Source organism: Python bivittatus, unplaced genomic scaffold, assembly GCF_059951505.1.
Source record: "Python bivittatus isolate LINGU-HERP-01145 unplaced genomic scaffold, Pbiv_v1 ctg000060_np1212, whole genome shotgun sequence".
Lineage (NCBI taxonomy): Eukaryota > Metazoa > Chordata > Lepidosauria > Squamata > Pythonidae > Python > Python bivittatus.
The window spans coordinates 650,100-674,703 of NW_028277044.1; the positions used below are offsets into that span (position 1 = coordinate 650,100).

General features: G+C 42.9%; 1 protein-coding gene across 3 annotated transcripts in view; it reads left to right on the top strand.

Moving 5' to 3' along the window:
- Nucleotides 1-24,604, top strand: part of UGGT2 (UDP-glucose glycoprotein glucosyltransferase 2) — a 90,349-nt gene that overhangs the window by 19,847 nt on the left and 45,898 nt on the right. For all 3 annotated transcript variants that reach the window (XR_015795355.1, XM_088136440.1, XM_088136441.1), the window contains 7 exons: nt 205-301; nt 726-798; nt 5,584-5,684; nt 6,801-6,900; nt 13,405-13,465; nt 20,293-20,384; nt 23,809-23,959. Coding sequence is in view for 2 of the 3 variants with exons in the window: in XM_088136440.1 (XP_087992566.1) it covers nt 205-301; nt 726-798; nt 5,584-5,684; nt 6,801-6,900; nt 13,405-13,465; nt 20,293-20,384; nt 23,809-23,959 (675 nt within the window). In the remaining variant the exon portion in view is untranslated. The remainder of the gene's footprint in view (nt 1-204; nt 302-725; nt 799-5,583; nt 5,685-6,800; nt 6,901-13,404; nt 13,466-20,292; nt 20,385-23,808; nt 23,960-24,604) is intronic.

Here is a 24,604-nt window from a genome sequence, read left to right on the forward strand (position 1 = left end):
CTGTCTGGAGCACTTGTGGGCAATCTTAAGTCCTCTCCTTGTCCAGAAAGGAATTAAGAAGAGCCAGTCTACTCACTGGCTCTTCATTCTGGCATGGTTGTTGGCTCTATAGTCTTCAGTTCGCCATTTCTTCCCTGGAAGTCTGATGTTTAGCAATGATTTCATAACATTTTTTATTTTTTAAAACATGCATGGTTAATCCAGAAACCAAGCTCTGAGAAGATGTATTTGTCTGGATATGGTGTGGAGCTTGCAATAAAGAGTACAGAATATAAAGCAGTGGATGAATCTCAGGCTGAAGGTACATTTTTCTTCTTTGTGTGGTATAACTGGAGACAATATTAGGACAAAATATGTCTCTGATTTTGGAGGCAGTAAACTTTTGCATAGCCCCATTGAAGATAATGGAAAATACATATTGGGTCAGTAATTCATCTAGTATTTGTTTTCCTGACACACACTGTTGGTTGTTATTACATTTTGGGGGAGATGGCAAAAGTAGCCACGGGCACTGAGAATCAATATAATAATGTACATCTGTAATTTTTTGTAGATGGAAGCCTGTGTGAACTGGAATATACATCAATCACAGTCTTCTGTTTCTGTTTTCTGTATGGGGTCTTGTCTATAATTTCTTTTTTCTCATTTTAGGTAGGGAAAAAATCATTTGTAACAATGTCTGCAAAGTGAATGTGTTGTCATATTTTCTTCTGATGTATATTTAGCTACAAGAAATGGAACAGAGGAAGAAGATAATAAGGAAAGTGAAGTCCAAGGATTTCTCTTTGATTCATTAATGTGAGTTGATTTCAATCATAATCCTATATTTCACATTTGAATGAATGATTTTATTATATTGCAAAGGTTAAAAGAATTGTACTGAGAAATCAATTTATGAAATTATAAATCTGTTATAAAATTTGAATTAATAATTACAAATGTTTTGAGATATATAATTAAAGGATATAACATGCAGTTGCATACGTGTTATGATCAATATATATATAATAATTGTATTGCTTTGCTTTCTTTTTTCCTTTTTTAAATTCTTTTTCCTTTTCTGTTTAATAAAGGCATTTTTAAAAAAGATCAGAGAGCCAGTTTGATGTTGTGGTTAAGACATCAGGCTACAAACTGGGAGGCCATGAGTTCTAGTCCCACTTTAAGCACAAAGCCAGTTGGGTGACCTTGGGCCAGTCACTCTCTCTTAGCCCTAGAAAGGTGGCAAGGGCAAATCACTTCTGAAATCTTGCCAAGAAAACTGCAAGGAGTTGTCCAGGCAGTTGTCAGGAGTCAAGACTTACTTGAAGACACTAAAAAGAGAAAAAGAAAAGATTAAGATTCACATAATAGTAACATAAACATTGCAGTGTTTATTTTTTTTACTAAATTTGGACATCAGCTCCCATCAGTCTTAGTCAATCTGGAACAAATTGTGAGAATTGGCCAAAACATTTGGAAGATCTAAGGTACTCATTTCTAAAGGAATGCTGCAGTCTTTATGGAAAAGTATTTCCAACAGTAATATTGCAAGGAAACTAAAACTTATTTAAAAGAGAAAGAAACTGAATGAGTAAACAAGAATTTAAACAGCACCCAAATATATTTCTAAAACCTACATTACTGACTGCTGAGGTCTTTCCATGGTGTAAAATAAAAAATTAAAATTAAGACCTTAGATACCAGAAACAATCACAGAATTATAGCGTTGAAAGATCAGCTAGTCCAACATCCTGCTCAGTGCAGGATCTTCTAGAGCGCCCTTGACAGATAAACATCCAGCCCTATTCAGAGATATCCAATAAAGGGAAACATAAAACTCAATGTGGCAAACAATTCCATTGGATGATGACAGCTCTTACCATCAGAAAATTCATCCTAATATCTAACCTGAATCTACTTCCCATTAGTTTCAGTGCATTGGTTCTAGTCCTGCCCTCCAGGGTGGCAGAGAATAAGTCCCTTATCTGTGTGATGATCCTTCAGGTACTTGAAGATTACTATCATATTTCCTCTCAGTTGTCTTTTCTGTAAGTTAAACACACTCAGATCATTTAATCACTTTTCACACACTTTGTTTCCAGGCCCTCCATCCTCTTGGTAGATCTCGGGGGAACTTGCCATAATTTGTCAAATGTCATTTTTGAACTTGAATTGAAGTAGAGCCACTGAAGAACACTCTTTGGTTGTGATCATTCAGGCAGTTGTGATTCCATATAACAATAGTATTATCTAGCCCACATTTTTCCATTTTATTAAGGATATATCATGAGAAATTTTGTTGAAATCTTTCCTAAGGTCCATGTCCACTGTACATCATTCTCCTGATTGGCTAAGCTATAACTCTACAAAGAAGGAAATAAAGCTATGGCACAATTTGTTGTGACAAAGCCATCCTGGCTTCTCTTAATTGTAGCATGACAACCCAAGTGCTCACAGACATGCCATTTAATATGTTTAAGGATCTTTCCTAGTATTGACATCTTGTTGACAGGTCTGTAATTCCCCAAGTCCTCCTCCTTCCCCTTTTTGAAGATGGGAATGACGTTTACTTTTCTCCACTCTTCTGGGACCTTGTCAGTCTTCTATAGGGAAAGCTCAATCCAGAGTTGCTGCAAGATGAATCTGATCTTGAAGAACAGGATTTTATAGGAAGAGGCATTTTGTCAAGCTTGTTTAAGACTGTAAAGCACTTTATATTTCATCCAGAACAAATTGGCTCCCAGTGCAATGCTTTCAGAGCAGGTATAATGGGTCTCTTCAAATTTTTCTAGACACCAATCTAATGGATATAAGTTACAGCTACCTAAATTTTGTCACCCATCAGAACCATCTTGATTTCTTTTCAACAAAGCTAATTCATAGGCATATCCCAATGCTCTTGTATGCTGGTAATGCAGTTTTCCTATCCAGGTTCCAATTGGCTTAAAACACACTTTAAGATCTCTTGCTATCTCCTGTAAGGGCAAAGAACTAGTATAAACAAACAACTGGTATAGGCAAAAATAATGGTCTTTGCTAAGCACTCTAAACCTGTATATGGCAATTAAATGGCTACAAAATCAAAAAGGTAAGATACTTAAATACTTCAGAATTATTTTTCAGGCCTTAGGTGGGAGAACTGTTCATTCAAATTCTATAGCTCAGGATGCCCAGAAATCAGCTTCAGCGATTGGAATCCTTTATTGATTGAAACGCACTCTATTTATTCCTGCAGCTTTAAAGCTATTTGCTGCTAAAGCATGTTCTCAACTTCAGTACAGTGCCTGGTGCCCAGCTTGGCCCCTACAACAACTATTCCAAGTAAAAACTATGCATTCTCAATTTTTGAGAAGTATACCACAGAGTATCCCCAACGTTGTTCTCTGCTGTGAGGCGGGAGCAATTAAAATTGAGACTAAAATCTGGCTACTTTTCTTTGCATTTTGAATAAAGTTAAATTTTCTACCCATAGCATTCACCCTCTGACACTAACAGATGATTATAATACTAGGTGGAAGAGACACCTGACAGAAAAATTGCATTTCTTACACTGTTTCTCAGGAAGCCCTTCTGCCTTGAGAGTATGAACAAGTCAAGAGAGTATTGACACAGCATGTTCTGGACCTGGAAAGACAACAAGATCAGAAACATTTTGTTGATCTCCTCCAGTTGGACCTGAAAGATACTTAAGTTCCATCCCAGTTTCCAAACTGAGGAGAGCCTTTACACTGTTGCAGTTTAATACTTCACCCTCAGTTGTCCTGGAAAGTGCTATACGCCCAGTAATGTGCTGGTAAATGTTTAACAACCAGCTCTCCAGAAAAAAAAAAGAAAAGAAATCCAATGCCCCCAAGCCTCACTGACACTGTTAGCCTCATTGCCGCTGCAGTGCTGTACAACATGTCGCTGAACAGCTGATCGCTGCGTCAGTCTTTGTGGCTCTGCTCTGCTCTACTCTGCTCAGAACCGGCTTGCAAAATTCCAGATTTTACAATCAGTTCTCGCTACTCAGTGTAAGCTGGCTCCAGCACATCACTGCATACCCTCTTCAGTAATGTCCATGTGATATAAAATCTACTGACCACGTGTAATTGTATTGCTGGTTTTAGAGGGTTTTTATTAGAGTCCATTTTATTTCCCCTGATTTGGTAAAAATGTCCAAACGGTACTGATTTATTTTACACCCACCTTCTCTTACCTGATCAGACAGTATCTATCTCTATGAATGTAAATTTATTTATGCCATTAGTAAAATCATATGAGAGGTGATTGTTCCTCTAGGTTCATATATGTGGAAATTTTAGATTTAAGTTTTTCTTCTCAGCTTATGTATCTGAGGTCTAACCACCAGTTTATTACCAGAAATATAGATTTAATAGGAATTAGAGAGTTACAGTATTAATACTAACAATAATAGTTATTTTAGTCTTAGAAGTTATAGTATTAATGGAAATAATTTTTTGTTTTATTCTGTTATCTTACCAAACTCATATTCAAGCTCTATGTTTTTGGGTTTGATTACTTTATTCTAATCAAAGTGTTGGGTTGATTATGCAATGCTATGCTGGTCAATGAAGAGATAAAAATTTTGATTTGATTTAATTACCTACATTTTGTATAAATATAAGGAAAAACTTCTTGACAGTAAGATCTGTTTAACAGTGGACTAGTCTCCCTATGGAGGTTGTGGGTTCTCTGCTTCTGGAGGTTTTTGAAAAGAGGCTGGACGGCCACCTCTGATGGATGATCTACTTGGTTTTCTTGCACGATGCAGTTAGATTATGGTTATTGTATGGTTATAGCCCATAACTATACCAAGACTTTTATACCAAGTTTCTGAACTAGATACTAGATAGAGCACACTGTACTGTATGGCCAAGCCTTGAGATTACTAGTGTGCACTACAAATAAACCATCCAAAGTGCTTCATGTTTGACTTATACTAAGGAAAACAATAGCAGAATAGCTTCATAGGGCATCGCTTCTATTTCTAATTGTATAAATTTAAGCTCAAAGAATTGTAAGTTGCAACTAAAACTTTGTAGCAATATTAAATAACAGTGCTTATTCTAGCTAAAGGCAAAGTTATATTGGCATCCTTCTTGGGGAGAGTTTATTTATTATTACTGTTGGTTTTTTGTAACTTTGATTGTTGCATTTTATTGATGTGACCTGTCCAGAGTCTTTTGAGTTGGGTGGGCTATAAAAACTGTAAAATGAATACATATTTAAAGAACTGTCATATAGAAGAAGGAGTAGACTTGTTCTCTCTTGACCCAGAGGGCAGGACCAGAACCAGTAAGCTTACTGGTTTAAGTGGCATGGAAATAGATTCAGGTTAGATCCAGGAGGAATTTCCCGATGGTAAGAACTGTCAACCAGTGGTATGGGCTGCCTTGTAAAATGATATATTCCCCTTAGCTGGAGCTCTTCAATCAGTCAATAGCCATCTGTCCAAAATGCTGTAGCAGATCCTACACCAAGCAGGAGAATTGGACTTGATGATTTTTGAAATCCCCTTCAGCTCTATAATTCTTTATCTGTAACCTCCTGTACATAAATGGTCTTTAATGTTAACTCTCTTTATTTTTTATAATCCAGGCAGAACTATCCTGATCTCAAAGACAATCTGAAAGAGTTGAGAAAATACCTGATTGAAAGCACTGATGATACAGAGCCTTTGAAATTGTGGGAACTACAAGGTATTACTCATTATACTGGGTGTTCACCTTTGTGAAATACAATATGTCAGTAATAATATCCATGTTACAGCTGCAACCTTGTCTATATCCTGCTTTTTATATCTCTTTCTTGGAGAGGAAATTGCAGGAGGTACAAACTAAAATATTATTATAAAGAATATAAATATTATCAATTTCTCAGAAGTAAAGAAGGAATGTCCTTTCTGTTTAGCTGGACCTTTTCTTGTTGTCAAGAGGAGGAAAGAAGAAAAGGTTTAAATCTTCTGTGCCTGAAATCTCTAGAGCAAAATTTATCTTTATTGATGCTGTTAACAGGGCATGGGAGTAGACCATGCAGTGCTATCTTTGTAAAATAAGAACTATAATACTACTTTAAAAGCTGTTTTGTCATATTCACAAAATGTTGAAAATGAAGGAAGCTTGCAGAAGATTACGCTTTTTTCATAATAACATGATAGTTACATGATATGTTGTCTTCCTCCTTTTCAACATTATTAGTCATTGTTTCTTGTAACTTTTATATTACACATGGATTGGTTAGCAAAATGGAAATATGGAAGCAGTCTTTAATGAAGAAGCTAAGATTTATTGATCTTAGTCCACTTAATCTAGTTAGGTAACTAAATTTCATATAACATAGAACAGAAAACCAACCAGTGTTTCTGATTTGTGCTTTTACTTTCTTCCTGGGTTCCAGTTCAGACTGTAGCAAAGTATGATCTGAGTGTCTTTGTGTGATACACTGCATTAAGTCATTTTTTCCTTTGGTTTAGTGCAAACCCAGAACATGACTTGAGATTGTATTTGAGACAAAGAACCTTAACCATATTCAGAAATCATAGTCTGTCTGTTCACTTTGCCTCTGGATTAGGGTGCACAAAATATGCTAAGTCTTAATATGCTTTCTTTGGGGTTGGTTTACTTTATAATCATGGTTTAAGGCTTAGTACATTTTATAAAGCTAGCCAACTATGGATTATTGAGTACTGCATGACTAGCTGCAATGTGTAAAAACACCAACACTGCGCCCGAGGTCATCCAAAACAAGATGTTATTGTTTACAAAGTTTTTGAATCTAGTATTGAGGTTCTTTGGTGATGCTTTATTCTCTTGCAGATATTAGTTTGCAAGCAGCCTCTCAAATTCTGTCTACCCCTGTTTACAGTGCATTAAAAGTAATGAAAGACATTGCACAGAACTTCCCAGTGAAGGCCAGGTACAAATTATTTATCTTATAATCTTACAGATGTTTGGATTTTGTGCTTGTTTATCATTATAATTTATTTTAATTTGCATAGAGATGATGTCTTTTGTTATCTCTTTTTTTAAAAGCCTGAATGAAAATTGATAAAATTAAACTGCTGAGAAAGTCCAGCATGTAACTCTGAACATTCATTTTTAAATGGTCTATTCATTGCAAATTGCCAGATTTAGGGAATATGACCTCGTGTTGCAATGATAGATTTTTGCAGCTTTCTGTTCCAAGAGATCCTACTCCATACATTCTCAGGCATCTGGTATCATGTTGTGATATTTCCTCTGTTATCAGGTTTTGACATTATTATACTGAACTTTTTATTGTATTTTATATGTTAAATGTGTTTTTCAGATCTTATTCCATTTACCCTCACAGTGATCACTACAGATGAACTAAAAGAATCAAATGGTTTTTTCTACTGTTCCAAAAAAAAAAAAATAGGCTATTGCTACTGCCTGCCATGCCTTGAATCCCAAATACCATTTTGTGCTTACTTGATTTTACAAGACCCAGCTGGCAATAGTTTCTGAACTATTGTGGCAACTTTATATAGGAACAAGGCAGCAGTGAGAATGTGCTGTATGTCAGGTTCGGTCAGCACGGGGCTTCGGGGAAGCTCGTAGCCAGCGAACTCCACCGGCGGTAGCTAGCGAGGAAAAGAGGAACTGAAAGCGCCGCTAATTAACGGGCCACCTGCGCCCAGCCAAACAGGAAAACCGCAGCGGAAGCTTTTAACTATAAACTGATAACGGCGCGAGCCAACAATGAACGGGGCCGCAGGCAGCGAAACAAGATCGCGCGCAGCACAGAACCCTCGGGCTTGCACGTAACGGGGAGGGACCAACCCAAGCCGGGGGGGACTGCCCATCAAGGACAATGGACCCTGACCGAACCTGCCATCATGGACAATCAAGGGGGATTATTGGGGGGGCCAATAATCCGCAGCAGCAACGTGATCGCGGGGTGGGAAAAAAGCGCGGGAAGGGGGGAATATAACAAGTGATGCAATTGTACCAAGCCAGTCCTGGCTTTGCTTGTGACTACTACGTTACGCATGAGTAAACCTTCTTTGTGAACCACACGTGTCACGAGAGTTTCTCTGTCGAACGGGGCAAATGGGGAAACCACGTGCCAGCTGGGCTACCAGGAGCCCAGATCCGAAGGCGTGATGGCGGGACCAGTCCGGGGCGAATGGCGCACGGACACAGCCAAGAGGGCGCCAGAGGATGGGTGGTCGTTCGGCGGGGGCAGGAGCCCCAACGGGTCGCCAGCATGGGGGGTCGCGACGAGTAGTGACTCGGAACCCGAGGCCCGAGAGCGTGAGGAACGATTCACCCGACTGGAGGCCAAGATCGAGCAGCGGATGGATGCTGTCCAAGTGATGTTGCAGGCCATCTTCCGGCGGGGCAAGGCCCCAGGGGCAGAGTCGCAGGCGAAGAAGGAATCGGGCGATACCGGCAGCAGTGAGGATACGACCTCAAGAAACTGCACGGAGCCTAGACCAGAGGTTGCGCAGATGACTCCAGTCCCTAGCGTGAGGAAGAGAGGACCCACAACCACGGCCAGTTCGCGGGGCGCCAAGCGGGCGCTCAGCAGCGGGACGGAGCCAGAGGGCTTGACGGGACGTGCGGTTCCCGGGAGCAGCGGCGCAGGGTCCAGGAGCCAGGAGCCGGAGGAGAGGCTGGACGGGCTGGAGGGCGACCTCCAGCAGCAGACGACAGCTGTACCGGGCATGCGGGAGGCATGGAGTGGCGGACCCAGGGCCCCGGCTGGAGCAGCCGCAGAGGGCGGCGTGGAGACCAGGCTAGCAGAAGTGGTCAGCCTGACGGGGAGCGCGAAGGGGGGTCGGCGGCCAGCAGAAGCGCCCCGATTCAGGAGCTCAAGGAGCGAGCTCTCGGGGCGCCCCAAGCCACTAACCTATCTCCCTGTGCAGGACAGGCTCCACTCAGAGATCCAGGGGGGAGCACCCAGTAGGGACGACCTGGAGGCTCTAGTGAAGTGGAGCTGGCTGGTGGAGACGGCGGGGGATGCCGGAGACCCGGGGAAGCGAGAGGCGCGAGCCCCGATACCAGCCACAGCGGACCAAAGTGAGGCGGCACCGGAGGCGAGGCGCAGGAGCCGATGGCAGAGGATCGAGGTTGGAAACGCCCGGCAGACTGCAGGGACCTGCTACCGGTGTGGAGGCAAGGGGCATCGGATGGTGCAGTGTCCCTCGAGGCAGGGGGTCTTGGCGAGCTGCACAAAGGACGGGGGCCGGCGATTCCCGGCTATAAGGGACCCCGACCGATCCTGGGAGGAGACAGCAGCTAGTGGAACGGTGTGCAGCGGAGCCGGCTGGCTCACGAGGAAGCCCGGCTCTGCGAGGAGGGGAGAGCGAGCCAGCGGGAGGCGATGGCCGGCGACGCTGAGGCGCACCCCAGAGCAGCCAACGGAGTGGCAGCGTGAGGAAGGGCGGGACAGAAGAAGCTACTCGCCCATGAGGATCAGGGTCCACCTCAAGGGGGTGAGATCAGAAGCAGAGGCGAAAGTCGATGCCTTGCTGGATTCGGGATGCACCCACTGCCTGATCCACCCGGTACTGGCATCCACGCTGGGGCTCAGCGTGAGGAGACTCAGGAAGCCCCTCGCACTCAGCCAGTTGGATGGATCGACGGCAGGGGGGGAACCGGCGCAGTATCGCACTGAGCCGGTCGGTTTGACAGTGGGGACAAGCCGGGAGGAGCTAGGCTTAGTAGTTGCCCCGGGGGCCGGCCATGCACTAGTGCTGGGGCTGGCATGGCTTACGCGCCAGAACCCGCACATCGATTGGGTGGCCAAGACGGTGCGGTTCGGCGGCACCACCGAGCAGACGGGGTCGAGCTGCGGAGGTGGCACGAGAACAGGGGGCCCCACAGAACCCGGCGAGGTGGCGGCTGGGCGACGGCGAGCCGAGGGCCAGCGAGCTGCGGCAGCGGCGGCAATAGAGCCCGGGAAACCAACTGCACACGCGGCGAGGGCGGCGCCGAGGGAGACCGGCAGAGGAGCCGAGGCGGCAAGCGCACGAGAGAGCGTGGCAGCAGAGACGGTGCGATTCGACGGCACCACCGGGGAAGCCAGGTCGAGCCGCGGAGGCGGCGCGGGAGCTGAGGACCCCACGGAGCTAGGCGAGGTGGCGACTGCGCGACGGAGAGCCGAGGGCCGGCAAGCCGCAGCAGCGACAGCAGCGGGGCCCGGGCGACCAACCGCCCGTCAGGCGAATACGAGGACGGCGCCGAGGGCGACCAACAAACGAGAGGGGTCAGAGACCGCCGAGGTGGCGGTGGCATCGACGACGAAGGGCCCCGCAGCAACGCAGGGGTCGGCTACAGCAGAGACGGTGGCAGCGGGACCCGAGGGCCCCGTGGCAAAGCAGGCGGCGATCACACTGGCATCAAGAGCGGGGGCAGGAGCGGCGCCGGGAGCCGACTGGTCCGCGCCAAGCGTGAGTGAAGCAACCGGCGATAGACCGGGACCTGGCCGCGGCCAGGGGAACCTGGAAGGTTGTAGGACACTGAGGGAGCCGCCGCTCGAATCCAGGGACCCAACAAGGACGACCCAGCTGGAGGCGAAAGGCGGAGCCCAACCCCCAAGGGAGAAGCAGGGGAAGGGAGCCGAGCCGGAGCTGAGGCGGCGCTGTGCAGAGGCGAGCGAGGGAGACCCCTGGTTAGTAAACAACAAGGACTCCCTGACGAAACAAGGGACCTGCTGGGAGCACAAGGGGAGGCTCTACGTTCCAGAAGCTTGCCGGGTGGATGTGCTCCGGAGAGGGCACACCGAGGACACTACGGGACACTGTGGGTTTGTTAGGACTTTCCACCTCCTGCGTGAACAGTTCTGGTGGCTGTCTCTCCGGAGGGATACGAGGGAGTATGTGGCCAGCTGCTCGACGTGCGCAGCGGCGAAGGAAGGGAAGGAGGGGAAGGAGAACCTTCGGGGACCCATCCTATAAGTGACTTAGCCAAGGAAAGGCACACCGTTATGGCAGATGGGTTGGCAACACCCTAGTAGCCCAATTAAGAGGGGGACTTGTCTTCAGGGGGGCGGTATGTCAGGTTCGGTCAGCACGGGGCTTCGGGGAAGCTCGTAGCCAGCGAACTCCACCGGCGGTAGCTAGCGAGGAAAAGAGGAACTGAAAGCGCCGCTAATTAACGGGCCACCTGCGCCCAGCCAAACAGGAAAACCGCAGCGGAAGCTTTTAACTATAAACTGATAACGGCGCGAGCCAACAATGAACGGGGCCGCAGGCAGCGAAACAAGATCGCGCGCAGCACAGAACCCTCGGGCTTGCACGTAACGGGGAGGGACCAACCCAAGCCGGGGGGGACTGCCCATCAAGGACAATGGACCCTGACCGAACCTGCCATCATGGACAATCAAGGGGGATTATTGGGGGGGCCAATAATCCGCAGCAGCAACGTGATCGCGGGGTGGGAAAAAAGCGCGGGAAGGGGGGAATATAACAAGTGATGCAATTGTACCAAGCCAGTCCTGGCTTTGCTTGTGACTACTACGTTACGCATGAGTAAACCTTCTTTGTGAACCACACGTGTCATGAGAGTTTCTCTGTCGAACGGGGCAAATCTCACACTGTTGATGTTAGACATGACCAGTAGTATGTGTCATAGAGAAACTTGAATTTGACATTTAGAAAAATTTAATATAAATTGAGTAAAACACCACTTTTCATCAAAAGGCTTTTTTTCCCTAAAAGTTTTTGAGGTACAGTATCATGAAAGTTTACTTGGAAGTCAGATTCACTGAGTTCAGTTTAAGAATGTTGGATTGTAGCATAAGAATAATGTTTAGAAATCCTGTGTAAAAGAGAAAAACTTATACATGCCCATCAATTAGCAATTGTAATTGTGTTTGTTAAGACCTTCTGAGGTACCCCGAAACCTTTTGATGTATGTGAGTACAGTAGTCTCTTGCTCAATTGTGCTGATAAATTTATTTGTTCCAAAACAGCTACTTTGATATCTGCAGTGTTATACCTAGTATTTTTGACAGCTGGAGCAGATAATTTTTTAATACTCCCATCCTTCATTGCTGATGGTGCAGTGGGTTAAGGTATCAGACTAGAAGCCAGGAGGCTGTGACTTCTGGTCTTGTCGTAGCCACAAATCTGGCTGGGTGACTCTCTCAGCCCTAGAAAGAAGAAACTGGCAAGCCACTTCCAAAAAAGGCAGGGAGTGGTCACCAGGAGTCAAAACTGACTTGAAGGCACAATTTTTTTCCTCCATTGCTGCTACACTGCCACTGTCTGCCAAACAGCTGTTCAGCATGCAGGTAGCAGTGACCCAATTTCACACCAGCTGCTAGCCTCCTTCCTTTGGCAGGACCCCTCCCACCTTATTGCCTGCACATGGGGCAGACTGCTCACCACTCCCACTCCCACCCCCACCTTGATAGGCCACTGGATATCTAATGGAATATCCTGGGTGGTATATTGCTCTGATATTGTGCCATCAGAAGTTTGGGAAAAAGAAATGGAACAAGATGTGCAATGCTGTGAGTTTTCATTCCAGTCCCTGATTGGGTATAGAGAGCAGATGTTAAAATCAGAGTTCAGGTATTAGATATCAGGTATCATTAATAGTCATAATGATCTGTCCCTCCCCATTAATAAGAAACACTTTATCCCCACAAGCTACCTGACAGTACCACCATTTATGAGGGGTATTTGATTGCCTTTTCTTTAGCCAAAATAAATGCATTTCCCTCTAGGTGATCGGAGAGGGAAAAAAATGCCCCAGTACCTCCATGGTGTGTCCATGGAGATAAATATATTTTAATACTTATTCTATGCATTTTGAAATTATTTAATACAATTGCTCATTGTTGCATATTCAGGTACACCAGGAACTAAATTTATAAATTACTGAAGGGTAAGTTTCCATCTATATCAAAGGAAGTTGCAAAATTTTGCTCAACTGCCATTTCTGCACAAGAATATCTGTGGGAATATTCTGGATAATCTAATATGGTATGGCCCTGACTCCAAATCTAATCTTGTATCATCCTGCAGCAATTTTATTTTCCATGCACCTATAACTGTTTTTTAAAATCATTACTTTTCTTTTCCTCTGTATAACTGTGGTTTTTGTTTAAAGTTGATCTTTGATCATAAATAAAGTTGATAATATTTAATGTTAATATTATATTGCTAATTTTCTTTCTTCTGATAATTAACATAATAAAATTTAAAAAATAAATATTCCATTTGGATGTAATAGCAAATCGCCATTAAATTCAACTAGGAAATTGATATTTCTACACATTCTACTTGGAGCATGTGAGTCCAAGGCTGATCAAAATCCATCCACTCTATAATTATAATTTAGTGTTGTGTCCACACTGGGCCATGAAGTATTTTATTGATGAGTAAATATTTAAACACAGAACAGTAACTGAACTTAGTAATTTATGCACATTTTTTTTCTCCAGATCCTTAACTAGAGTGCTAGTAAACGAGCAAATGAGAAAAGAAATAGAGGAAAATCAAAAGGTTTGTTCTTACTCTTTTTAAAATATGAAATGAAGCAATTTACTGTTTACTGCTAGGAGGTATTTGCCATCATGCATGTTAAAAGAATTTCAACATGTTCATTTTTTAAGAAAAAAATTAAGCTTGGTATTCAATTACTGCTCATTTTATCTCATCTCATCCTTCTCCCCAGACACTGTATATCTTTCGCTGGTGTGGGTCTTCCGGGCTGTGTGGCCGTGTTCTTGAAGTTTTGTTTCCTAACGTTTCGCCAGCACCTGTGACCGGCATCTTCAGAGTGCAGGAGCACAGACAGGAGCAGTTCTCTCTGTGCCCAGGGTGATGTGACCCTTCTGTGGATATTTATAGAGATCTGAGGGGGGGGAAGGGGGATTGGGGGTGTGTGGGGGGGTTGAGTTACTGAGTGGCTGCTTGTTTTGGTGTCAGCATCTGTGTGTATCTTCCTGGGGATTAGGCAGGGTTTTTTTTTTTTTCCTTCTATTGAAATGTTAACGAGGGGCTGCTGGGGGTGATTAGCAAGTTCATTGTGTGAATTGTTCACATGTCCTGGTGGTTGAGCTGAGTTCCTTGACCTTTTGCAGGCTGTATTTTTCTTCAGGATTGGTAGCCAGGTTTTGTTGATTTTTAGACTCTCCTCTTTTTTATTGAAACTGTGCTGGTGTTTGTGAATCTCAATGGCTTCCCGGTATAGCCTGGTATAGTGGCTGTTGGTGTTGTCCAGTATCTCTGTGTTTTCAAATAGGATTTTGTGTCCAGTGTGCTTGAGAGCATGTTCAGCTACTGCAGATTTTTCTGGTTGCTGTAGTCTGCAGTGCCTTTCGTGTTCTTTTAACCTGGTATGGATGCTGCGTTTTGTGGTCCCGATGTATACTTGCCCGCAACTGCATGGTATGCGGTATACTCCCGCGGCGGTGAGGGGATCCCTTTTGTCTTTTGCTGATTTTAGCACTTCTTGTACTTTTCTGGTGGGTCTGAAGATTGTTTGGAAATTGTGTTTTTCCATCAGTTTTCCCATGCGGTCTGTGACCCCTTTGATATAGGGCAGAAATACTTTGTTGGTGGGTGGCTGTTTTTCTTCTTCAGTCTTATGTTGCTTTCTTGGTTTGATGGCTCTTTTTATTTCATTTTTGGAGTAGCCATTCGCTTGTAGGACCCAATTAAGGTGGTTAAGTTCAGAGTTTAGGAATTGGGTTTCGCAGATCCGATTGGCACGATCCATGAGGGTTTTGATAATGCCTCTTTTCTGACGTGGGTGGTGGTTGGAGTTTTTGTGTAGGTACCGGTCTGTGTGGGTGGGTTTTCTATAGACTTTGTGTCCTAATTTGAGGTCTGGTTTGCGTATGACCAACGTGTCTAGGAATGGAAGTTGGCCGTCCACTTCTTTTTCCATGGTGAATTGTATATTGGGGTGGACGCTGTTTAGGTGGTTCAGGAACTTCTCTAGGTCTTCTTCATCCTGACTCCAAATTGCAAAGGTGTCATCCACAAATCGGAACCAGACTGTTGGGGTAACGGGTGCGGTGTCGCCATGGGAAGCCCCCTGAGCCCAGTCGTAGCAAATTTCTACATGGAACATTTTGAAAAACGGGCTTTAGAAACCGCACCCGTTACCCCAACAGTGTGGTTCCGATTTGTGGATGACACCTTTGCAATTTGGAGTCAGGATGAAGAAGACCTAGAGAAGTTCCTGAACCACCTAAACAGCGTCCACCCCAATATACAATTCACCATGGAAAAAGAAGTGGACGGCCAACTTCCATTCCTAGACACGTTGGTCATACGCAAACCAGACCTCAAATTAGGACACAAAGTCTATAGAAAACCCACCCACACAGACCGGTACCTACACAAAAACTCCAACCACCACCCACGTCAGAAAAGAGGCATTATCAAAACCCTCATGGATCGTGCCAATCGGATCTGCGAAACCCAATTCCTAAACTCTGAACTTAACCACCTTAATTGGGTCCTACAAGCGAATGGCTACTCCAAAAATGAAATAAAAAGAGCCATCAAACCAAGAAAGCAACATACGACTGAAGAAGAAAAACAGCCACCCACCAACAAAGTATTTCTGCCCTATATCAAAGGGGTCACAGACCGCATGGGAAAACTGATGGAAAAACACAATTTCCAAACAATCTTCAGACCCACCAGAAAAGTACAAGAAGTGCTAAAATCAGCAAAAGACAAAAGGGATCCCCTCACCGCCGCGGGAGTATACCGCATACCATGCAGTTGCGGGCAAGTATACATCGGGACCACAAAACGCAGCATCCATACCAGGTTAAAAGAACACGAAAGGCACTGCAGACTACAGCAACCAGAAAAATCTGCAGTAGCTGAACATGCTCTCAAGCACACTGGACACAAAATCCTATTTGAAAACACAGAGATACTGGACAACACCAACAGCCACTATACCAGGCTATACCGGGAAGCCATTGAGATTCACAAACACCAGCACAGTTTCAATAAAAAAGAGGAGAGTCTAATAATCAACAAAACCTGACTACCAATCCTGAAGAAAAATACAGCCTGCAAAAGGTCAAGGAACTCAGCTCAACCACCAGGACATGTGAACAATTCACACAATGAACTTGCTAATCACCCCCAGCAGCCCCTCATTAACAATTCAATAGAAGTAAAAAAAAAAAACCCTGCCTAATCCCCAGGAAGATACACACAGATGCTGACACCAAAACAAGCAGCCACTCAGTAACTCAACCCCCCACACACCCCCAATCCCCCTTCCCCCCTCAGATCTCTATAAATACCCACAAAAGGGTCACATCACCCTGGGCACAGAGAGAACTGCTCCTGTCTGTGCTCCTGCACTCTGAAGATGCCGGTCACAGGTGCTGGCGAAACGTTAGGAAACAAAACTTCAAGAACACGGCCACACAGCCCGGAAGACCCACACCAGCCATCGTATGCCGGCCGTGAAAGCCTTCGACAATACACTGTATATCTTTATTTGCCAAGCTGCTGGACAACTACAGTTCCCCCTAAAGAGAGTGTGAAAGATCAGGCCGTTAATGTTCCAGTGATGCCTTCAGGGGTTGAGCTTTGGTTCTGAACTGAGCAGCTTTAATTGACCTCTGAAGCTGAACATAAATCAGTTCAACACATACCATTTTGTTCCTACTGGGGAATTTATGCACTGGTCTTTTTTGAAGATGTAAGAAGCTTTGGCTCTAATGAATAGTTCTTCTGAGTTTTCTGTTTTTTTAATACTGTACGTTTCAGTGGTATTGGCCACTACCTCTCATCAGTGTATCTTTATGAATACATTTAAAGAATATTCTGATATTTGTGGTAGCTGTTTCCTTTTCTTATATGATCTCAATATTTTGGGTAGCCTTCTTCAACATAGCATTCTCCAAATCTCCTGCAATACTATTATTGGAAGCCAGAACATGCATTGTTTGGAGATGATGAGATTTATAATTCAATATATTTGAAGGGCACTAGGTTTAGAAAAGCTAACCTAGGAGATAAAATATTTGGTCTCCATTTTGGTTTTTCCCTGTCAATCATGTTTGTTTATTTAAATCTTTGGTACCTGTGGGTCCAGGCATATAATGTTGGTATTCAGCCATAGCTCCTTATCCATATATCTGTTCTAGAAATTCCTTACCTGTTTTGATACAGCTGTCTCCAGCCTGGAGATATTGTAGCTCACTGCTTTCTGTCCTTTGTGATGCTCAAAATCAGCTGGTTGAAGCAGCTGCTTTTTGCCTCCTGTCAAATCCAGCTAGATGATCATGTTTCTTTGACCCTTTCCCTTGAATCTCATCTATTATTGTAAAATAAGCAGGCACAAATCTCAAGCTGCACATGCCACAATCTTCTACACATGCCTTTTCACTTCCTGATACTTAGGTGGTTGATCTAAATTAAATACATGATTGATTGATTGATTGATTATGCACCATCAAGTCTTTTTCAACTCCTAGTGACCACATTTTCCAGAGAGCTGGGTCTTCACACAATGTGTTCAGAGTAGGATAAATTTCAGCCTGGTCATTTGTGCCTTGAGTAAGAACTCTGGGTTGATTTGTTCAATTATCCATCAGTTTGTTTTCTTGGATGTCCACAATATTCTCAGGAGTTTTCTCCAACACCAAAGTTCAAAAGCATCAATATTCTTCCTATCCTGCTTCTTTAAAGTCCAACTTTTGCTTCCACAGAGTGTCACAGAGAATGCCATGGCTTGCATGATTCTGATGCTTGTAGGTATAGACACATAATGGCATTCGAATATCTTTTCCAAGGCCTTCATAGCTGTTATACTGAATGCTAGTCTGTGACATATTTCTTGACTGCTTGTTCCTTTACTGTTGATTGAATCATAATAGGGTTCTTTAAAGCAAATTCATACTTTAAGGTTTGAAGTATTTTTGTAAAACTTGCTACAACTCACTCATTTTTATTAGACTATAGCAGTTGTATAAATGTATTGAAAATCTTCCAGTAACAGTAGTTAAATAGTTCCTAAAATAATTGTGAATGCATTTTGATGTGAGGCCTTTCTTGAAAAGCTGTTTTACCTAGTCTTCTCTCAACTATTAACATCTACATTGTTTCACACATTTCATCAAAACAACAAATGGATATGTAAAAATAAGTATTTTTTACATTTGAATTCCCTCTTTTGAACCTGCCACCTGATGGGATTAAAAACTTTATGTAGTTTGAACAGAAGTACTAAAATGAAATGTAAATACTGTCAATATAGATAATGACCTTTAGGATAAATCTAAGTGTAAATTTAAACCTGTGGAAAGCCAGTTTGTTGTAGTGGTTAAGGCAGTGGGCTAGAAACTGGGAGTCCATGAGTTCTAGTCCTGCCTTAGGCAAAAAGCCAGCTGGGCGACCTTGGGCCAGTCCCTCTCTCTCAGCCCTAGGAAGCAGGCAGTGGCAAACCACTTCTGAAAAATCTTGTCAAGAAAACTGCAGGGACTTGTCCAGGCAGTGGCCAGGAGTCAAAAACTGACTTGAAGGCACAATTAAATAAATAAATAAAACCTAGTTACATTCAGCAACATTGTTAGATGTGAACATAGTGGTAAAAAAGTAATTTCCTTTCCTTTTCTCTCTCTCTCTCTCTTGTCTGAATGTAAAGTAAACAGCTATTCAGATATCAGTGGTTCCTCAGAATAAATTGTCACACACATTTTTGAGCCACGCAGCAGGAGAGGCCTGATTCCAACTGTGCAGAGCTGTGCAAAAAGATTTTCCTCTAAGTTAATGAAAGTAGAATAGAAAATGCAGAATGGGAAAGAGCTTAAAAGCTATTAAGGATTTAAAGTATATAGTGATTAGATGCTGTCAGAATAAAATTCAAGAGTAAATAGCTGTGATATGAACGATTGTAAATGTTCAGACTAAAATAATATTTCAGATTATAGCCTAGCTAAAGAAGGCTTTCTTTTATTTTTATGCTGGGCTTGTTGGATAGCCTGATTTAAACAAATTACTGTGTAGCTGCAGTATTGTTTAGCTTTTACACTTGATGATATGAAGGGGTAGCCTCATTAGATTATTTCTCCAATATTTTACCATAGCTATACTTGGTGGAGTAGAGTGTACTCTAGTTTTAGCGATGGAGAATAGATGGTGGAAAAAAAGGATGTACTCTGGGCAGTCACTATATATAAATCTGAACAGGGATCTAAAACCAAAATCGCATGATCAGATTCAATACATTAGTACTATAATATAGAACATTTCAAATTTATACCCCAGCTTTCTGCACAGCATGCCGAGAATCTAACAGTTATAAAGCCAGCATCCGTTAGAACAAAATATACCATTGCTAAGGACCTAAAGTAATTTCCTCTAGTTTAGTTCTGATCTCCAACCAGCATAACTATTAGCAGAGGGTCATGAGCTTAGGGGAGGCTTGGGTGGAGAGCACTATAGCTTGATAATGGAAAAAAGCTGATAGTTGGATAATGTGGAAGGAAATATAATGTGAAAGCCCAGCTATCTTTTTCTGCCCATGTATTATAATTACTTATATCCTATCTTTCACAATACAGATCATTCGCATACAGCTTTATACAGAATTGACACTGTCATAATTACTTGTTACTGTAACAAATACATTTCTTCTGACTAAAGCATTTTTTAAGAAAAATTCAAAACTGAGAATATTTCATAATATGCCATGTAACAAATTTTATTTAATATGAGAAAGTAGAACAATATCATGGTTGTCCAGGGCTGATCTTGCCATACAGTAAGATGGAGTGACCTACAGACTGAATCCGGGTGGGATAGAATAGGGGCACAGTCAACCTTTCTTACCTGCTGCCCCCGAGTACTGTATGTGCTGGCTGCAAATGCTTGGAGTTGTAACCAAATACATCTAGAAGACTTTGGGTTGGAGAAGGTTGGGATAGATGAAATCAGGAATTGCAGCAAGACTTTTAAAAGTTTTGGATTTAAGAAAGAGGTAGGAGCTGCCCTACTTTGCTCAGATAATTAGGATGCATTTCACAACAAATACCAAACATGGATTTGTGGGCTATAATTTGTCAAACCAGTTTAAAGCCTGTCTGGTGGGAACTATGAATCTGTAAATATCATTCAACCTTTTAAAAATATTTTTAAGGAATAGTTAGCATCAGATTTATTTTCCAGAAATTAGGAGAAACTCCTTATCTTGAAAAATAAGTAGGGTGTTAAAATTTATTCAACTCAAATTAATACAGACTTGCTCTCATTTGAAATATGTTGACACGCCAAAGGTTTGCTTGTTTGTTTGTTTTTAAAAAATGGTTAGCTAAGTTATGATAAACCTTTCCTTTCCTTTCCAGCATCTGCGTGAATCTCTTGAACTTCAGCCTGGTGAAGCACGTTTATTTTTAAATGGCCTTCCAATAGACTTGGATCTTCGTGATCCATTTAGGTAAAGTATTCTGCAGCTTGCTTACCATCCCAAACACCCAGACATCTGTACTTAACTCCTTAATATTCCAAGAGGGTTAGGTTTAGGGTTAAGAGGAATGTTAATGTCTCATTCTGGGATAAGTATTCAGAAAGGGAACCAACAAATTATTGGTGAATGCTCTTAACTAATTTATTACATCACCCCCTTTAGTCTCTAAAACAGTAATTGTTCAAATCAGTAAGTGTAAGATGAGACAGTCCTGCAACCAAAGAAATGGCATCCAGTACATGAAACTCCTGACCATCTCCAATAGATCTGTACATTAGTAAATCCCACTTCCTTCTGGTGACCTCTAGATATGCTTAGGATGTCCAACTCCCCAAATTTGGTCTTGCTGAATCGGAATTATAGTCCCAACAAACTTGGAAGATACAATATTGGGAAAGCTGTACTAGTTAGAGGTCCTTTTTGTCTCTTTAAAGTTGCTATACAGGTAGTCCTTGGTTAACGACCACTCATTCAGTGACCATTCAAAGTTGCAATGACACTGAAGAGTGGTAGTTACAACTAGTCCTCAAAGTACCAGCCATCGTAGCATCCCTGCAGTCACATGGTCACCCTTTGCAACCTTCCCCCGCCCAACCATGCTTTTGTAGCGCTGCAGCACCAAACCTAAGTGAAGGAATACTTCTTCCCATATATACCTGTACCCTAAGATTTTCTGTGGAGGCTCTCCCATTCTGAATTATGGTGGATTGCTACCCAGGAGCGGCCTTTCCAGTCGTGATCTTCCTTACTTTGGAATCCCTTCCCAGGGAGGTGCACCTAGCATAGTCTTTTCAGCATCAAGCAAAAACATTTTATTCTCCCAGGCCTACTTCTATCATTACTTTTTCCTCTGTGATTGTTATTTTATTCTTTACAGTGCCTTGTTAAGATCCCACCTGGCTAGTAATCAGGCACCAGCAGATGGGGAGGGATACAGCTGAAGCAGGGCAGCAGCCAGCAGATGGAAGAGACAGAGGCAGAAGGGTTGGCGCCCAGAGAGAATCTCCTGGAGGGTCTCCAAAAAAAGTGTGGAAGCCAGAGGGAGGATGGTATCCCAGCAGTGGCCCCTTCCTAAAGAAGATGACAAGGACCATGTTTTTGGGGCAAGGAAAAAAAAAAGTTGGGAGACTGAATATCACTGACACCACCCCCCTTCCATTTGTAGTTCTGGACCAGGCTCTAGCAAGTGGGATCAGCAGCAGATCGTCAATGCTTGCCAGAAATTGATGCACAAGTGATTTTGTGGGGAAAGGAGAGTAAAAGCATTATGGATGCCATAGAAATCTAAGGAATTATAAGAATAATATATCTAGTAGATACAGGGAGAAAGTATTAGAAAAGCATAACTACAGGTAGTCCTTGAGTTATGACTGGTCATTTAACGACTGTTCAAAGTTACAATGACCTCAGAAAGGGTGCTTTATGGTCCGTAAAGCACTTCTGGCCATCGTAAAACGTCGCACCCCCCTGGTCACATGACTGCATTTCAGGCGATCGGGAACTGCCTTGCATTTACAACCAGTTGCCAAGCACCTTGCAATCATGTGAATGCCATTTGCAACCTTCTCTGCTGGCTTCCCCAGAAAGTCAACAGGGAAGCCAGCAGGGAAGGTTGCAAGTGGAGAGGACGGAGAGGAGCTGAAATCCTTCTGTGGGCTGCAGGAACAGAGCTCAAATCCTGAAGATTTCAGCTCTGTTCCTGGAGCCCCACAAAGGATTTCCCTTCCATGCATGGAGGGGAGGGGAAACCCTTTTGCAGGCTGCAGGAATGTTTGAGAGCGAAAGGGCTGCCTGCTGTGAGGATTTGAGCTCGGAACTGAAACTGTCTGGCAGGCAGCCCTTTTGTTCTCAAAGAGCTGCCTGCCGGGAGGATTTCAGCTCCATGAAGCTGAAATCCTTCAGCAGGTAGCTCTTTTGCTCTGTCTGCTTAACAACCCAGGAGATCACTTAACGACTACAATGATGGAGTGCAGTTTATAGTGTCAGGATTCAAGAAAGCTAATAGAGGATAGTGCATGAAAATACATGACAAACGTAGAGAAAAGATAAGTCAGGTAAGCTACTATATGTGCAGTCATGTTCCTTTTACATCAGTTTATTACTGTAACAAAATGTTCCCAGTGGGGGTTGGCTGCCACCCTGCCTGGGTCTATACCATCCATGAACCTGTGACAAGAATATATATTTTAAAAAATCCTTTACTGATGTGGGAAAAAGAGAAGGAGAATCCAAACCTCAGGCTTGTTTGTGTTCAATAAACCAAATTTTTCTGACCAATGTCCCTTATAGTGTTCACTGTCCAGCTTTGTTCAGAGTCTTCTGTGTTCTGGCTTGCAAAGTGTATCAGGATCAGATGAACCCAATACCTAGTGATGTCAGAGGGTGTTCAGCATGATTAACCATGATTTATTGAATTGCCTGGGTCCACATAACACTTAAAACTAAATGAACTACCTTATGGCTTAATGCCATGTGTGAACCCATTCAATAACTCATTGAGGAATAAGCAGGGTCAAGGAGAAGAGGTATTGGAAGAGAGAGCTGTTTGCCTGAGAGCTGTTTTCAGACATTATTTCAACTAACAAGCCTGAACAGGAGAGCCTGACTCAGTGTTGCTGGAGAGTCCTTCTGACAACGAGAATTATTATTCTCAAGTTGCTCTTTTCTTTCCAAGGAGACCTTTGCTTTTGACTTGTGGATGTGAACTCATTTCTGTTTGAGTTTATTCTCTAGAAGTGTCACTTAGGATCAAGTGGTGGATCAGATCCTCTCTGCATGAAATATGGGACTCTCACACCTTGAAGGTCCTTCATGTTTCAGGAGATGCAAGGATATGGTAAAACCTTCTTGGAAGGTCTTGGGTCTTCTAGGCTAGCCTCAAAATCTGGCTCAGTGAGTTCTGTTCTTTCTCAGAATAGGAATCCACTATAACACTCTCCCACTACACAAGTTGGTATCTCTTGATCTTCGGTGACGGGACTTTCCTTCTGCTCATGCAAATTTTCTTGTCTCCTTTTATTTTTCCCTCAACCCTCAGTCTGCACTTCTGTATCTTCCCATCTTCAAACAACCCATTTCTGCGTGCTTTGTTCATAGCGTCCTTACCTCTGAACACCCTTTGCCTTGGGTCTCTTTATCCAGAGGTCCTCTTTACCCTCCTGTGTTCAATCATTCTTCACAGTTCCCTGAGCAACCGCCAACATTACCACCATAGTCACAGTTAGAGGCTTCACCAGCAGAAGCACAATTGCACTATAAATACCTTATAAACAAAACGTGATGGGAATACAGTACTATATGTGCCAGGAATGTCTTTCACTGATTTTTCCTTGTTTGGCTTTTATTCTTTGGATTATTCCATACAGTATTCTACATAAAATGTCTTTGTCTAAAGCATTTTAGAAACTCTGAAGACAGAAGGGAAAGTAATGCATATTCTTCACTCCCTTGGAATTAAGGGAGATCTTCCAAGTAAATTCATGAGATTAGCTGCCCAGGCTCAGGATGCATCTTATGCATTAGACATTCGTCACTCCTCAATTGTGGTAAGTAATATTTTTGTGCATATGAATCTTTAGGGTGTCACAAGATTCTTTGGTTCAGTTGCAATGAATAAATGCAACCATCCCTCTCGCAACAGCCTTATTTGATTTTGAAAATTTGGACTTTTTGCAGAGCAATCCTAAGAAGTAAAATGGTCTTCTACCATTTCCATAGCCCTGGAGGCTTGTGCTGCTTGTCAGAAATTGAGGAGAAAGTAGCTTTTTTTTTCTTTATTTAGTTATTTTTAAAAACACTTCTTTTCCTCCCTGTTAGTTTCAGTTGGCAATACCTATACTAGCATGTAGAATATAAATTGGCATAGGGAGGGATTCCTTTCTGGGATCATTCAGGGAAACCAAAATATTTCTGGATGCAAGGCTGACTCCCCACTGTCCTCAGAGTGCCCTGTTTGGGGCTACCCTTCTGGAAGTACCATTAAGGATTGATTTATATCACCCGAGGGACATGTTTTTATTCTTTAACTATTGCCTTCTTGCTGATAGGTGTTAAAGAAACACGTTCTAACTTTAAACATCTTTATTGAATAGATTACAATAATTTTGACTGGAGTTATACAACATGCTAAACTATAAACTATGGTTTATAAACCCCCAGTGTCTAGATACATACAAGACACCAAGCCAAAA